General features: G+C 40.0%; 1 protein-coding gene and 1 pseudogene across 3 annotated transcripts in view; one reads left to right on the forward strand and one right to left on the reverse strand.

The window, feature by feature from the left end:
* The window catches only part of AHCYL2 (adenosylhomocysteinase like 2), a 164,132-nt gene that overhangs the window by 124,630 nt on the left and 22,429 nt on the right, over positions 1 to 17,073 (forward strand). For all 3 annotated transcript variants that reach the window (XM_028104859.2, XM_028104860.2, XM_028104862.2), the window contains exons 3-7: positions 2,382 to 2,525; positions 2,978 to 3,078; positions 11,029 to 11,131; positions 12,552 to 12,646; positions 15,269 to 15,375. In XM_028104859.2, coding sequence (XP_027960660.2) covers positions 2,382 to 2,525; positions 2,978 to 3,078; positions 11,029 to 11,131; positions 12,552 to 12,646; positions 15,269 to 15,375 — 550 coding nt within the window. The remainder of the gene's footprint in view (positions 1 to 2,381; positions 2,526 to 2,977; positions 3,079 to 11,028; positions 11,132 to 12,551; positions 12,647 to 15,268; positions 15,376 to 17,073) is intronic.
* Positions 5,309 to 5,997, reverse strand: LOC114210586 (large ribosomal subunit protein uL1 pseudogene; annotated as a pseudogene).

The following is a 17,073-nucleotide window of genomic DNA, read 5'->3' on the forward strand; positions in this document are numbered from 1 at the left end:
GAGTTAGGACTCCAGTCTCAACCTTTTTCATCATTGCCAACCAGCCACCTGCTGCTTGGTTAGATTAGTAGATGACGGAGGTAGGAAAAAAAGAAACTGCTAAATAATATTGTATGCATGTCATTCCTTTCCCATTCAAAATCCTGAAGCTGAGTAAGAACCTTTAAAAATGTTATATCTGGTATCGAATTAAAAATATTTGCAAAAGCCAACAATAATATCAGGTGTCACTTATTGAGTGCTTAATTACTTTATACAAAGCATTGCACTGAGCACTATACTTACATTATCTTATTCAATCTTCTCAACAACTTGACTCTGAAAGTTTTGTCTCCCTATTATACAGTCAGCTTTGTAGCACAACCATAGGAAAAGAAAAACCCCAATTAATTTTGTAATTAGTTATTTCCTGTCTGACTTACCTATTAGACTGAAAACTCCATGAAGATAAAGACAATCCATATTTGTTCTGTATACCCAGCACTTAACACTCTGCCTGGTATACAGTAGACACAAAATAAAAATTTATTGAATGAACAACTGAATGTCTGAATGACTAGATTCATGAACAAATTAATAATTCTATTAATCAGGTTCTGGACCACCTTTTTTATACCCAGAAACAGAGACTGAGATTTCAAAGTCTGTCTGACTCCAGAACACATAACCACTCTATTTAAATAGCCATTGGAGAACATAGAAATCATCATGCCTCTAAGAAAGGATTTGAAATTTTGGGGTATTCTGAATGTAAACACTTTCTTCAAAAGTAATTATGCTGTAAATTATGATCAAGATTAGGGATGGCCATTATCTTTCTTCCCTCAGTTGGTAGAAGCATGGTTCCCCTAAGCCTCCAACACATAAGCTATTTCTGAGTATTGATTAGTGAAATAGATGACTGCCCGGGGAAGCGGTTTCTGGGCTCTGTTGCCAAAGTACTTTGAACTCTTGCTCACCCTAGGAGGGAGAACCACAGACTTTTTATACAGATTAGTTCCTTTCAAGAACAAAAGTCCTTTTGGGGATTTACTAATTCCCTCACCTCCCTTGGTGCCTGTGTTCATTCTTGTTGCCTCGTGTTAGGACTTTGCTCTAGGGCAGTTTTCCAGCTCCAAGAGAGACACTCGAGCCCCTGCTGCCCAAACATTTCGTAGTGCCATGCCCGATTAACTGGGCAAGGTCAGACTTGCCTTTTACAGCCCTCCCAGATATAGATCCTTTGCTAAGAAATCCCAGAAATGCCTTAATTCTCTGGATGTAAGTAGATCAGAGCACCATAGACCTTAAGAGTTCTGAATGTTTGCAGCTTTTCCCCTTGAAAGTGATGGAAGTACTTCTTATCCCATTGAGAGATATGTAATGCCTTATAGACAGAGCTTTATATCCCCCAACCTCCCCTCCCCCTCAAAAATACAAAAACAAACAAACAAAAAACAAAACAAAAAAACCCACAACAAACCTTGAGGACTACTTAGGAAGAAACTATCCTCTGAAACTTAAACATAAATCATGGAGGGAAATTAAATCATCCAGCAAATGATTAGCAACTACAGAATTGTATGACGACTGGAAAGACCTCAGCTAAACGTGTGAGTAGAAGAAGTTGCCTGTTAGCCACAATCAAAATCTGAGACCTTCCACCTTCTAGCATATATTGCTAAATGGATTAATCATCAGAACATTTTAGTATACCAAAGAAGGATTTATCCACTTCTTTGGGAACCTAAAATGCCTATTGCCGGACCCACTGAGGCCAGCAAGAAGGGAGAGCACACTGAATACTTCATTGTCAATATCTAATTGGGTCTGCAGGCGTAGTTCAGCCTCATCAGAGCCAGTCTTAAAAAGAAAGCTCTGTTACAGCAGACAAACACTTTTTGTGTGGTTCTTAATTACTTTCCCATGGTCTTCTTGTTCACTAGGCCTTATCTGTTCAGTTATTGTACTAAAACACAAATTACAACAGGCATCTAAGCAGCAGACAAAGAAGGGTAGCTTGGATCCGAGAAACCCATAGGTTAATGACCATGACCTCGCACGAAGAACGTTAACCTATTGCTACCATGGTGTAACCTCTCTCTTTTTTCTTATTCAAGGAGCACTCATGTTCTGAAGATAGTTAGCCCCAGATTCCAAGTTAATGCTATCCAGGGGTATTGTCTTTGGCAACCTTTCTCCACTTCCTCTTTCTGACCTATGGCTAGCACTTTCCACAGGAGGTGATTGAGCCAGCTCCCCGATGACATTTTAGGTGCCTACCATTTAAGTGTATGTCTGTGTGGTGGTGGATGACCAGAGAAGCCTCAGGTCACTCCATGGTTTGGTATTTTAGAGGAAGCCATTTTTTTCCCTGAGGGTTTTTTATGGTGTCATTTCAGCGGCTTCCTATACAGACAGCTCTGATGATGAGACCTCTCCCAGGGATAAGCAGCAAAAGAATTCTAAGGGGAGCAGTGACTTCTGTGTCAAGAACATCAAACAGGCAGAGTTTGGACGAAGAGAAATTGAAATTGCTGAACAAGGTAAAGAAAGCCAGCACTTTTTCCTTCTCAAGTTGCCTCTGTCTTTTTGTCCATGTTAATCTCTTTTTATGTCCTGGGGTCTAGTAGCTGGTGAAATTTAAGTGTGGTTTTACAGAATACTTAATACAAAAGAAATCTGAACTTAGGAAACACTGTAGGGAGGGAGTAGTGAACTCTGGTGGGTCTAGAAGGAACTCCTATACCAGGAAAAGGGAAAGAGAGTGGGTAAGGAAGACTGGGATACAGGGCATCCGAACTCTGGAATATTTGCCTCTAAAAGTCTCTTAGAATGAAAAATCAGGTTCAATGTCTTGATCCCTTGAGAAGCCCAATCTAACAAAGAACCTGATCAGGGGAAGAGTCTTCTCTCAAGAGAATAAGTTCTTCTGTTTATTCTTTCTCTCTCATTCCCTCCTCTCTAATAGTGCTGTGTATGTATTGTGCCTTTTCAGAAATGCCTGCACTGATGGCTTTGAGGAAGAGAGCTCAAGGAGAAAAACCTTTGGCTGGAGCCAAAATTGTGGGTTGCACACACATCACTGCTCAGACTGCTGTGAGTCCTTTTTCCTTCTCCACATAATAACAGTCAATAATAGCCACCAGCTATTGAGTGTTTGCTACCTGCCAAGCAGCAGGTTAAGAGCAAGTGTTAGTTCATTAATCCTCCTAATGGCCAGGTAAAGCAGGTATTCCTGTTTCTATTTTACAAATGAGGAAGCTGAGGCTCCAAGTGTTTAAGTAGTTTGTCCAAGGTTATATAGCTAGTAAAGTCATAGAATCCAGATTTGAACTTCAATATATCTGAGTCCCAAGTTTATGCTTTCTCTGTGCTGCACAGCCTTCCCCTTATCTTCCCTTCCAGTGTCATTTCTATAAGGCAGCTCTCTTCGGCTGCTTTCAGCTGCAAGTGAGAGAAAACCTGATCCAACCTGGCTCATACATAAAGGGATTTATTATATTACACAGCTAGGAGTCCATAGGTAAGGTGGACTTCAGATGCGGGATCTCAGGGCTCTAATTTCATATGTCTGTGATTTTCTTGGAGCTGCCTTGTCACTTGCTTACTTCATCCTCAGGTTCATAGCAAGATGATTACAGCTCTTTGAGCCATCACAAATTGATGTGAAAAGTAAGGATCATTTCTTCCTCTCCCCCAAGAGCAAGAAAACCTTTCCCAGAAGTCCTCCAGGATATTCCATCATGTGTTGTTGAACTGGGTCACATGCCCATGGCCCACCAGTCCTGCTGAGAGGACTGGTGTTACCATGATTGATTGAGAATAGTGATTCTCACCCCTATCAGATTCAGTGTCTCCTTTTTATAAAAAATATTTTTGCAATGCCCCATATTATCTTAGAATGAAATTCAAATGTAACATACCTCGGTACATATTTTTTTTTAAAGATTTTTTATTTATTTATTTGAGAGAGAGAATGAGGTAGAGAGAGAGAGCATGAGAGGGGGGTAGGGTCAGAGGGAGAAGCAGACTCCCTGCTGAGCAGGGAGCCCGCTGCGGGACTCGATCTGTAATGAAATAATGTGTGTTTCAATATGTAAATGCTTGGGCATAAGCATAGTGAAATACTCAGGTATTTGTACTTCCTCATAACATTAGTTGAATGAGAATGCCACAAATGTAGATAGAAATGTGTTATTGGTTCTAGAGCATCAGAGTGGAATTGCCAAATTATATGATTTTCTGAATCATATTACAATAAACTATAAACAACTTTTTAAATTTCTAAACAGCAAAGAGTATGTGTTTTCTGTTAATTTACACACGTTGCATTCCTGGAAAAGTTACTATTATTTTGTATTAAAACTACAAAAATATTTTTTGTTAACATGTAAAGTAGAATAAGGTTCTAAACTTAGATCATTTTAAAAGGTTTCTCACACATGTGAACATTTGAACATTTGAAAACTGTATTAAATGTGGCGTGGTTTTTGTTGTAAGAGACTGTCTCGTACTTTCAAAATGTCAAAACCTTTGGTCCTGATCACTAAATGCCAAGAGCATTCCCCTCCCAATTACTGTGACAACCAAAAATGCCCCCGCAGTTTTCCAGAGCTCCTCTGTTGAGAACCACTGACTTAGAGCCATCATCAAAGATGTAAGAGATATTGAATTGACAACCATTATGAGACCACTACAGGAAATTGATGTATTGAGAATTGGTCTGAAATCTTTTGTGTGATTTATAAGACTCAGGTCATCTGTATGGTTAGATCAACTTTCAGAAGATTATCTCCTGAAGCATAACACTTATTTATATGGCCGCATTCCTGACTAAGTACAGCAGAGAGCCCTTAAGACCCAGACAGCTACTGTTACCATCTTTACCATGAGACTTCCGGATTACGTGTTCTCTAAGGGAAAAAAATACCTCGACTGCCCAAAATTAATATAATAAATTGAAAAGCTGTCTCTTTTTGGAGCTACAGACTAATGGACCGAGGCAGAAACTCTCTTGGAATCTTTTTTGGGCTTCCCCAGTCAGGGACATGCGACTTAAGTGTGGTGGCTTAAAATAGTAAGTGCTTCTGTACTGTCTCATGTTGCTAAATTGTATCTAGTTTCTTTTTTACCCCCTGGCTCACCAAACATTACCACCTTTCAAGTTCCCTTTCATTTTCTCTTGAAGGGAGTAATCAAAATTAGTTTACCAATTTTAATATTATTTTGTTGTTTCCTCCCCCACGTTTTTTCTTTTTCCTTTAAAAAAATAATTACAAAGGAATTTTGCTTTGTTTTGTTTTGTTTTGTTTTGTTTTTTAAGGGTAGCACTAGGATTTATTGAACTGTGCCTTAGTACAGGCGCTGGGGCTTGCCCATGGTGCTCTTGATGTATAAAGCCCGGATGTTCTGCCAATTCTTCTTGAGCAAAGACACCAGGAAATTGACTGCTAAGTGGATGTTGTACACAAGCTCGTCATCTGTCATCTTCACATGGCCAACAGCCACTGCCAGACACAGCACCTTCTTCATCTGGAATTTGATAGTGGACTTCACTTCATCCACTTTGGCCACCATGTTTTCATTGTGGGTCAGCAAGGAAGGGAACTTGCCAGCCTTATTCAGGCCTGGGCCCAGGATTTGTGGAATCTGCTTGATCAGAGATTCTGAGGCCAAAAAGGCATCATACTTCTTGGCCAACTTCTTAACTAATTTCTTATTCTTGTTGAGTTTCTTCAGTGCCTCAATGTCCATGTGGGGAATATCCACTGCCTTGGCCTCATCACAGTGCTGCTGATCCCCCAAAACACATACGGAGAACTTGGGGCAGGGAGTGGACTTAAGCCTGACGGTGCCCGAGAAGCGTTTGTCCTTCTGACGGTCATAGTTCTTCAGACTGATCTGCAGCTCCACCGTCTCCAAAAACTTCCGGCGCTTGCGCTGGTTCCCGTGCAGGACTTCCCGCACTGCCTCGTACAGGGTGTCGCAGGAGACTTTGCTGCTCATGGTTCTTCGCGCCGCAGTCTTGCTTTGTTTTTAATCTTGATTTTCTTTTTCTGATTACAGAAGTGGTTCATATTCATTTTATAATACTCAATCATTACCCAATCATTAGCATAAAAGGCAGTCTCCTATAATCCCATGTTCCAGAAGCAGCTATCATAGTTAATGGTTTCCCATCCATGTTTCTAATTGACTTGGATCTATTTATATTTTTTAGGCGTGTTTCCATAGTTCCTTCTAATAACCAGATTCCTTTGTTACTCTCTCTAAACAGTGATGATTGAAAGTCAGGTTAAACCAGCTTCTAAGCTCTGTCCTCCTTCCACTCCTACCTGCCTGCCTTCACTCCTGCTTGAGCCCTAACAGCCAGCAGTCTTGGCTTAGAAATCTTTGAACAGTTGTTGTATTCTTGGGCCCAATCACCTTTCTCTTCTAGTTAATTTATATTGCTCTGTAGGTAAGTCTCAGTATCCCTCTTTTGTTTGACAAATTCAAGAATCCTAGCTATAGGAATTCAGAAATTCTTTGAGGTGAAAAATAAAATGAGAGGAGAAAAAATGGGATCAAGTATTGAAAGGTAGTACGGACTGGATATTAAGACATCTGAGTAGTTCTGCTATTAACTTACTATGTGGCCTTGGACAAATTACTTTAGGGGGTTAGCCTAAATTAGTGGAGTTGTTTGCAAGTTGTTTTTTTTTTTAATTAGAACATAATTGGAATTTTTATTTAGCATAGAAATATTAGAAAATAGAAGTTTTACAACATGAAAAGTACAAGTACCCAAGAGTTAACTACTGGGCGCCTGGGTGGCGCAGTCGTTAAGCGTCTGCCTTCGGCTCGGGTCATGATCCTAGGGTCCTGGGATCGAGCCCCACATCGGGCTCCCTGCTCTGCGGGAAGTCTGCCTCTCCCTTTCCCACTCCCCCTGCTTGTGTTCCCTCTCTCGCTGTGTCTCTGTCAAATAAATAAATAAAATCTTAAAAAAAAAAAAAAAGGTTCTGGGGGTACCTGGGTGGCTCAGTCAGTTAAGTGTCTGCCTTTGGCTCAAGTCATGATCCCCAGGGTCCTGGAATCGAGCCCCATGTTGGGCTCCCTGCTCAGCAGGGAGTCTGCTTCTCCCTCTTCCTCTGCTGCTCCCCCTGCTTGTGCTTTTTCTCACTCTCTCTCCTGCTCTCTGCCAAATAAATAAAAATCTGAAAAAAAAAAAAGTAAGGATCAAATCGGTGGAATAAATTTTTTTAAATGATTTTTAGGGGCACCTGGGTGGCTCAGTTGTTAAGTGTCTGCCTTCAGCTTAGGTCATGATCCCAGGGTCCTGGGATTGAGCCCCAGTTGGGCTCCCTGCTCAGCGGGGAGCCTCCTTCTCTCTCCCCCTCTCCCGTATACTCTCTCTCTCTCTCAAGTAAATAAAATCTTTAAAAAACAATTAAAATTAAAAAAATAATATTTTTAAAATTTGAAATAAACACGGATTTATAGATAAGTTGCAAGTATAGTACCAATCACTTTTTTCTTCGCCATTTGAGAGTAAGTTGCCAACTTGATGCTCCTTCACCCACAAAAACTTCAGTGCATATTTTCTACAAACAAGAACATTCACTCATTCAACCAGTACAGCTGTTCAAAATCAGGAAATTAACATTGACTTATATTACCATCTAATCCTCAGACTTCATGTCTCCCATTAATTGTCATCCCCTTTTAGTCTCCTTTAGTCTGGAACAGTTCATCAGTCTTTCTTTGACTTTCATGATCTTGACACTTTTGAAAATTATAGATTAATTCTGTAGAATGTGCTCAATTCCGCTTTTCCTGATGCTTCCTCATTATTAAATTCAGGCCATGCGTTTTTGGTAAGAAATGATGCTGCATTTTTTTCATTGAATCCTATCAGTTGGCATGTTGATTTAGATTTGATTTATCATTTGTCAAAATGATGTTCATTTTGATCCTTTGCTTGAGGTAGTGTCTGCTAGACTTTTTCACTGTAGAAGTTATTTTCCTGCTTTGTAATTAAAAAGTATTTCGTGAGGTAGTAATATGAAACTATGTAAATATCCTATTCTTCATCAAGCTTTCAAATTTATTCATTTATTTACTTTTATTTTTATGAATCATTGTTTCCTATTTTATTTAATGGATTATAATCCATTACTATCACTATTTATCATGATGCTCAAATTATTCCAAACTTGTCCTGAGGGACCCCCTTCCATCTTGCTTCTATGACTTCCTTTTGACATATCCTTTTCATTCTTTGAGCACTTCCTTGGTTCTGGTATATGATTATCTAAGCTTATCTTGTACATTCTCTGCTCTAACCCTGGAATCAGCCCTTTCTCCAAGGAGCCTGGTTCCTTTTAATGGATCTGGACACTGCTGTGTTCTTTGCTATTGGACTATCATTGTTCCTGGGTCCTCTTTAATTTCTTATTTTGGAAAATAATTGCCTGCTAACTCTTCATATGTTTCTTATGCCTTCTTCTCTCCTCCTCCTTCAAGGACTCCAATTACATGTATGTTAGATTTGATAATGTCCCATAGATCTTGGATGCTCTGTTCTGATTTTGATTCTCACTCTTTTTTCTTTCTGTATTTCAATTTGGTAATTTTTATTGATCTATCTTCAAGTTCACTGATTCTATCCTCAGATATGCCCAGTCTGATGATGAATCTGATGAAAGAATTCATAATCTCTAATACTTTTGAAAAATTTTTCTGACATTTCTATTTGACTTGTTTTTATTGTTTCCATCTTTCTGCTAAAATTATCTATCTGTTCATGGGTGTTGTCCATCTTTTCACTAGACCCCTAATGTAAACCTTTTAATTGTAACTAATTTAAAGTTCCTGTCTAATCAAGCATCTAGTTTGTCTTAGAGTCTTGTTCTCTTGAATACTTTATTTCTTGACAACAGTGTGGGGAGGGGGTGGTTTATTCCACCTTTTTGTGTGTCTTAAAATTTTATTATGAATGGTAATTTGTTAGTTTCCGTTATTGTCATAAATTGAGCTGGATTTCAATTCTGTTGCCCTGCACCATAGGCTTCAAATCCCTCCAGTAGCAGGCAGCTATTACATTGTGATTTGAGGTTACCAGAAGGCTCTCCTCAGTGTTCTGGCTTTACTCTCAGCTTTCAGTTGCTTCTACACATGCTTGCCACGGGGGTCGGGGGGAAGGGGGTGTCGTTTCGCTTTTCAAATGCATGCCCCACCTGCTGCACTAGGCTGCTGCTCTTTGTTTCCTAGAGCTAGGCTCATGGTGAGGGCAAGTGGGGTTCTTGGCCCTCCTGGTCCAGCCTCAGTCTTAGGTAGGTCTCTCTGAGGCTAGGCCTTCTTCATTGTTCTTGCCTCTTCTTGCTGTACCAGTCAACTTTGCCTTGTGTCTGTGATAGGTCTTGTGCAGATGATATTTTCCTGCCTCTCCCGGAGAGGTAACAGATCTTTGTCAGTCATACCTTGTTTTATTGAACTTTACAGATAATTGCATTTTTTCTTTTTTTTTACAAAAGGAAGGTTTGTGGTAACCAAGCATCAAGCAAGTCAATCAGCACCATTTTTCTAACAGCATTTGCTTGCTTCATATCTCTGTCACATTTTGGTAATTCTCACAATTATTATTTGTTATGGTGATCTGTAGATCAGTGATTATGACCTGCTGAAAGCTCAGGTGACAGCATTTTTTAGCAACAAAGTACTTTTTAAATTAAAGCATGTACATTGTTTTTTTAGACATTGTGCTATGGCATACTTAATAGACTACAGTATAGTGGAAACATGACTTTTATATGTACTAGGAAACCAAAGCATTCATTTGACTTGCTTTATTGCGATATTCACTTTATTGTCGTGGTCTGGAACCGAACCTGCAGTATCTCTGATGTGTGCTGGTACTTTCTATCAGTGCAGGGTCCTGGGCCCAGGGGGGTTTCCTGCTTCTGTCCAAGGAGCAGGGAGTTTTTGCTTCCACTCTTCCCCAGAAGCAGTGGATCTTTGCTTGGTCCCTGGTGGCAGGCATAATTTCTGCTCCTCTTCCTACAGCTTGAGGCTTTTGCTTCCTATGAGAGAAGAGTGTGGCAAAATGCCCAGGTTTCATGCCTGTCTTGGAGCACAGCTGACCAGGTCCTTTCCCCCAGTCTTTCTTGTGAGCACAGGGTAGAAGCCCCTGGAAAAGAGCTTGCATGTGAGTCTGAAATCTCCTTGTGCCTAGGGCTGTCAGAAATTCCAAGCTGACATACTTTCCAATACTCAGCCTTTACTAGTTCGTTGAAATTCTAGCTCATTTTTTCTTATCCTCATGTGTGGCACCCACATCTTCCTCCCATGCTCTGTCAGAGGTGAAACTGTGTTCCCTCGCTCCTTAAAAGGGATTTGTCACTTTGGAGTTCAGTTCACTTGGTTGCTTTACAACCTCAGCTCTTTGATGGGCTCAAGAAAAGTTATGGCTTTGTAGATTATCTGGCTTTTGTTGTTAGGGTAGGAGCTTCTCTTGCAGCTTTCTACATCTTCAAAAGAAGCAAAACTGTAAATTGGGGGTTTTTAAAAAATGTTTTGGGTCTAAAATCCTTGGCTTAATTAACTCTTATAAGGAAGCCCAAATATATAAAATAGGTAGAAAAAACAGAGCTCAGCTGGAGCCTTCCCCCATGCCTACCCCTACCATTGCCTGCTACTCAAAATACTGAAGAATTTCTGTAGAGCACCATTTGAAAGTCATTAACCTCAGTTATTCCTGATATACTTTCTTTTTTTTTTTAAAGATTTTATTTATTTATTTGTCAGGGGGAGAGAGAGAGAGCACACAAGCAGAGGGAGCGGCAGGCAGAGGGAGAAGCAGACTCCCCGCTGAGCGGGGAGCCTGATGCGGGACTGGATCCCAGGACCCTGGGATCATGACCTGAGCTGAAGGCAGATGCTTAATCGACTGAGCCACCCAGGCGTCCCCCGATATACTTTCTTGTTGTCAAATATATAAACTTAATTTCTTCGACCAATTGTTTGGCTAGCCTTGTTCATCTCCTGCTTTTCTCTTTAATGCAGGTGCTTATGGAAACTCTGGGTGCTCTGGGGGCACAGTGCCGATGGGCAGCCTGCAACATCTATTCCACTCTCAATGAAGTGGCTGCTGCCCTTGCAGAAAGTGGTAAGGTCTTTGGTTTGTCTTCTGTGTCTTTGGCTAAAGTAAGTCTCCAAAACGTCCCAGGGATTCAATATAAATCTTTAAGAAAGATTGACATTAAAGGAGCTGTCTTGGGGGAATGGATCCCTATTCTTGTGTGTTAGCTCTCCTCTGTGCTTCTCTTGTTAAATATGATGTAGGTAACTCTGTTTTACAGGTGGCAAATATCTTCTTATGTGTAATATTCCCTTATTAGTTAATGCTTTGCCTTGACTTGCTAATATTAGAGCACCAGTGAACACTGCTTGTTGTCCAAGGTAATACGGATTAGAAAAGAAAGTGCTTCAGGCATAGTTTTGTGGTCCTGCTGGTTTTTCAGCAGTTTGTCCTGATTTAATGTTTGGTGTTTCTGCTTCAGCAGTAAAAAGGACTTGACCTGGCAGATTAACATTTGATCACAATGGCTACTGACACAGGAAGGACAAAAGAAAGAGAGAAATTTAGACTTTGCCAGTTTCTTGCCTTCCCTCTATGGCAGCACAGTACAGAGCAGGGTACCAAATGCTTTTTGCTTCAGAGCTCTTAAGAAATGCTGGGAAAGCTCTGTGGTGCCTGTATGTCTCTCCTTTTGCTAGCACTGTAGTATTTCATTTGCTTTTCATTTATATTCATTACAAAATTTTTATTAATGTATAAAATATGTATATAAAAGGGCACAAATATTAAATATATAGCCCAGTGAATTGTACATATACATTCTTTTTTTTCCCAACAAATGTTTAATGGCCTACTTTAAGAGATATAAGAACAAATGAGACCATATCTTTGCCCTAAGAATCTTGTATTGTGATCGAGGAGAAAAGACACATATATAAATAATGATAATACAAGGGCATATGTGATAAATGCCACAACAGATCATGAATCTACATATAATGCACCAGCAAGCAGCTTATAAAAGTTCAGATTCCATGAGAGATCACTTGCAGTTAATCAGGCTTCGTTAGGAACATAAAACCTAACTGGCCGATGACAACATTTTAACCGATGGAGCAGAGTGTGAGAGTTCTCCTGATGAAGAAGGTGGGATGACCAAAGTACAGATGCAAGAAAGATCAAAGTGTAGTTGGGAAATGGTGAGACTTCCAGTTTGACTGCATCAAGAAGTCCTCATTTCTGATTTCTTCTTTTTTTCCCTTTAGTCCTATTTGTAGCACCCATCATACTCTTGTCCCTTTTGTTTGTCCTTTTTGATATATCAAGAGCAAAATGACCAACAAAGACAAAGAAGTGGACGAAGGGGCTGAAGACAGTGTTAATCAGTGAAGAAAGCCAATCCAAGGAGTAGAGAGAATTGGAATTGGGGAAAACCAGTATCTTGTGAAAATTTAGGGGCAGCCCTTCTTTCAGGCTTTAATGGTTTCTCTTTGTTCCCTTTTCTCAGGATTCCCTGTTTTTGCCTGGAAAGGAGAGTCAGAAGATGACTTTTGGTGGTGCATTGATAGATGTGTGAATGTGGAGGGCTGGCAGCCAAACATGGTAGGTTAGATTTCTGCTAGCACAATTCTGGAGGAGTCTGGCGGGGACGGAGTCGGGGGCTAGGGCCTGGGAGAGGGTGTCCCAACAGGAAGGAAGGAAAATGCTTCCTTTTCTATCTGATGTATCTGGGCTTCCAGCAGAACTGGTTGCTTATGTTTAGGGTACCCTAAGAATATTGAACTTAGCCTCAAAGTACTAAAATTAATTGGTGCTGATCTTAAGAAACATTTATGTTCATCAGCAGGATTAAAATACTGCTCAGGGTTCACACATGGCTGGTTCAAAAGCAAGGTTAATGAGTTACCATCCCCTACCCGCTTCCCCCCTCCAATAACAGTAATGAAAATGCACACACAAACACACATACACACACAGCTCCTGTGGTACTTAGCTTTTCTCTAGAATCACATGCTAAATTTATAGTAAACCTGAGGAGATTCCAAGTTCAAATTTCTTCTCTTTATTCTCCACTTTAAGGAAGATGCCCAGGCAAAAAGTTTTGGGTTTTTAATTTTGCTTCATTTTATTTTTGTTTCATTTTTTAAAAGATCAAGTTCTTGAAGGCGGATAGCACATTAGATTTGCAGAGAAGCAAAAAGCTGCACAAAGTATGAAGCACTCCTATTTCACAAATATTTTGCATATGAAGGAGACGAGAAATTAGGAATCAACTGAAAAAAGAATCCTTGAAGCTCTAGTCCAACTATTGCTTCTGCTAAAAATTGCAGAGTAGGCCTCATTTGGTACACAAAGAGAGAAACAGCCTCTTTCTGGATTCTGTGATGCAGGTTACATTGTACCTCGTGCTGGTTTGAGGAAGCTGGGTTAATACTCTGAAAGGGAGGGAGGAGTCAGCTGTGAGATGAGTCAGCTCATTCCCAGAGTTTAACAGTAACTGGAAGAAGTATGACTGACAGACCTAAAGGAGATATGCCAGGGGGTTTCTACCGGGAATAAAACATTCGTTTTAGAGTCGAGAACATGGGGAGGACATGGGATTGCAACCAGAGAGCATTTACAGACTATGGGGCCAGCACAAACTGCTGGGAAAGCTGATGAAGAAAATAAGACAAGGATAAAAACCATTGTCAGCCCAGAAAAGAGAGCTCATTCCTCCTGGGATCCTGGCAAAATCTAGTACTTTTATTTGCTTTCCAACCTCAGGTAGATTCCCTGGTGGCAAGAATTTCTGTAATGGAATAACATGGTGGTGAGAATTATGGGTCACATTCATTAAATAAATATTAGGGATAGCAACTACCTGCCTGTATGAGTTACCTCTGCTAAAAGAGAAAAGCAGACAAGGATACGGACTTAAGACCAGAGTTTCCAATTGCTCAGGCTTTTTCATCTCGGATTTTTTTGTGTGGCTAGGGATCAGAGGCTGCAAGGCAGAACTCTATGAGGGATTCCATACATATAGAAAGGGAGAGAGAAACTCTGAGAAGCCTCTTCATTTCTCAGGGCATCTGTTCTAAGGGTTTCTACTGGGAGAAAATGGAGCATTAACCTATAGAATGGAGCAAATGTATTTTAATGAGAGTCTTGCCTTGGATCCCTGCTCTCAAATAAACTTCAGTTGAGTCAGAGAAAAGAGATCAAGAGCACGAGTAGAAGCAAAAAAAAGAGATTAGGTGGTAGACATGAGGTGGGGGATTTTGTGTACCCAGGGGTCACAGGATGGCATTTTGGGCACTTGTAGTAGAGTTGATATTTTATGAGACTGCAAAATGGGTGCATGCCAGTAGGGAGCAACTCAGTTCTGTAGGGACTTCCCAGGTATAATAATTTGGAAAGTCCTGCTAAGCATTTCTGACAGCTAAGTGAAGGGCTGAAATGCCACAGCCTAGTGCCCAAGAGCATTCTAAGCTCGTCTTTCTTTAGCTTATTTATAATTCAGAAACTTTCCTCCGCTGATGAAAGCTCCAGTGGGCACAGTATTGTGTTTATCTTTAATCCCAACCTGAAATAGTGATGAGCTGTTCAGAGGCATGCTTGCACACCTACATGCTGCACAGTTCCCTAGTTATTTTTAATGTGGTTTATCGAGAGTGTGAGGTTTCGCTAGGCAAAACCCTTCAGTGCTGCCTGATATTTTGGGTAGGAGAGTGCCTATGCTTTGGGGGAAGTGAAGGATTAACAAATACAGTTTTATAACCCATTGTTCTGGGAGGGAGACTAATTATCTTGCTTTATTTAAACTAAGCCTTGACTGAATATATTTGAAGTCCTGAATATAACTGGTAGAAATACGCTAATATCGAGGTCAGCCTTTCTGAATATCTACAGTGCATTCGAGAACTAGTTGTCTAGATAACCACTTAAGCTATTAGTTCAGAAGAAAATCCTCATTTTGTTGCTGTGTGTTTTGATATAGTAGATGTGTTATGTGGGAAGGTCATTTGGCTGCGAGAATTACAATTTGGCTTTTCACCCCTCATTGTCTTTTACTTCAGTGTAATGACTGGCCATTATATTGGCTTTAAGTAACTTTGCATAACTATGGGAAATTTGAAATATCTGTAAATTGGCAGTTAGAAATTGGGCTAAAAGACCCAGAGCAACCTGGAAGCCCTGAGCCTTCAGTAAAATAAATGGTATTATTGATGCTTATTATTGCAGATATTGGATGATGGAGGGGATCTTACTCACTGGATTTATAAGAAGTATCCTAATATGTTCAAGAAAATCAAGGGCATAGTAGAGGAGAGTGTTACTGGAGTCCATAGGTAAGATTTGACATGGGCATACTTGGTTTTATGCAGCCTAGATATATATTCTGATAATCACATACCTAGAGGATACAGTGTGTTAAAAATGGGAACATGCTATGAGGTGATGAGATCTGAGTCTGCACACTTTTTTTTTTTTAAAAAAACAATGCAAATAACAAACCTAAAATTGGGAGTGGGGGACAGGTAAGGGAACAAGTGTGGTCCTCGTGTTTTCTAGTTGTTGTAATGAAATGACTGCTTGTCCTTTTTAGATGAATTCGTTCATTCCATAGATATTTATTTAACTTCTACAGTAATCCAGGAACTTCTAGGATCTGTGCTAGGGATCTAGCAGTGGGCAAAAGAGACAAAAACTTGGGTCCTCATAGAGCTTACATTTTTACTTAGAGAACAAGGATTTAGGGTTCTGTTTCTCAAATGAGTAGTAATTCCCTCGGTAAAATTGAAATAATTTCTGTTTACTGTTATTCACTCATCAAGAACTGAAAGTATGAAATGGAAGTTTTAGGGAAGTAAATTCTTTTTTTTTTCCTTTAAATTTTTTATTGCTATGTTAATCACCATACATTACATCATTAGTTTTTGATGTAGTGTTCCATGATTCATTGTTTGTGCATAACACCCAGTGCTCCATGCAGAACGTGCCCTCTTTAATACCCATCACCAGGCTAACCCATCCCCCCACCCCCCTCCCCTCTAGAACCCTCAGTTTGTTTTTCAGAGTCCATCATCTCTTCATGGTTCGTCTCCCCCTCCGATTTACCCCCCTTCATTCTTCCCCTCCAGCTATCTTCTTCCTCTTTTTTTTTCTTAACATATATTGCATTATTTGTTTCAGAGGTACAGATCTGTGATTCAACAGTCTTGCACAATTCACAGCACTCACCATAGCACATACCCTCCCCAATGTCTATCACCCAGCTACCCCATCCCTCCCACCCCACCCTCACTCCAGCATCCCTCAGTTTGTTTCCTGAGATTAAGAATTCCTCATTAGGGAAGTAAATTCTGAATAAGCTACCATCACTGCTTCAATATATTGTGATCTTTTCTGAATATACCATACCTTCAGACTCTTAGAAAGGGATGAATTTTGAATAAAACACCTGGTTCTAATTTTTTAGTTAATTCAACTTAAAATGAAACTCCTGTATGTAGATATACATATTTATAGGATGTATATGTATTGAGATTATAAAATTGAGGCTATTTGAAAGTTAAAATGGTTGCATTAGAGTAGTGGGATTAAAATAGTACTTAAAGTTACTCTTTGTATAATTTAAAAGGGGAATAAAATCAATAAACAATTTAAAACTTCACATTTTAGGGCGCCTGGGTGGCTCAGTTGGTTAAGCGTCTGCCTTCGGCTCAGGTCATGATCCCAGGGTCCTGGGATCGAGTCCCGCATCGGGCTCCCTGCTCAGTGGGGAGCCTGCTTCTCCCTCTCCCTCTGCCTGCCGCTCTGCCTACTTGTGCTCTCTCTATCTCTCTGTCAAATAAATAAAATCTTTTTTAAAAAAATAATAAAAAAATAAAATTTTACATTTTAATCCTTAAAATTTAGAGGTGGGTCAAAGATTTTCCCCACATGCCTTGTAACTAAGATTTTCATTTCTAAACTGGATACAGACTTCAGAAAGGTAGCCTTTATTTCTCTATATATACTTAATGAGATGAAATTAGTGTGTCTCA

This window comes from Eumetopias jubatus, unplaced genomic scaffold (genome assembly GCF_037043125.1).
Source record: "Eumetopias jubatus isolate StellerSeaLion01/CBP00866 unplaced genomic scaffold, mEumJub1_p1.0 scaffold_14, whole genome shotgun sequence".
In the NCBI taxonomy this organism is placed as follows: Eukaryota; Metazoa; Chordata; class Mammalia; order Carnivora; family Otariidae; genus Eumetopias; species Eumetopias jubatus.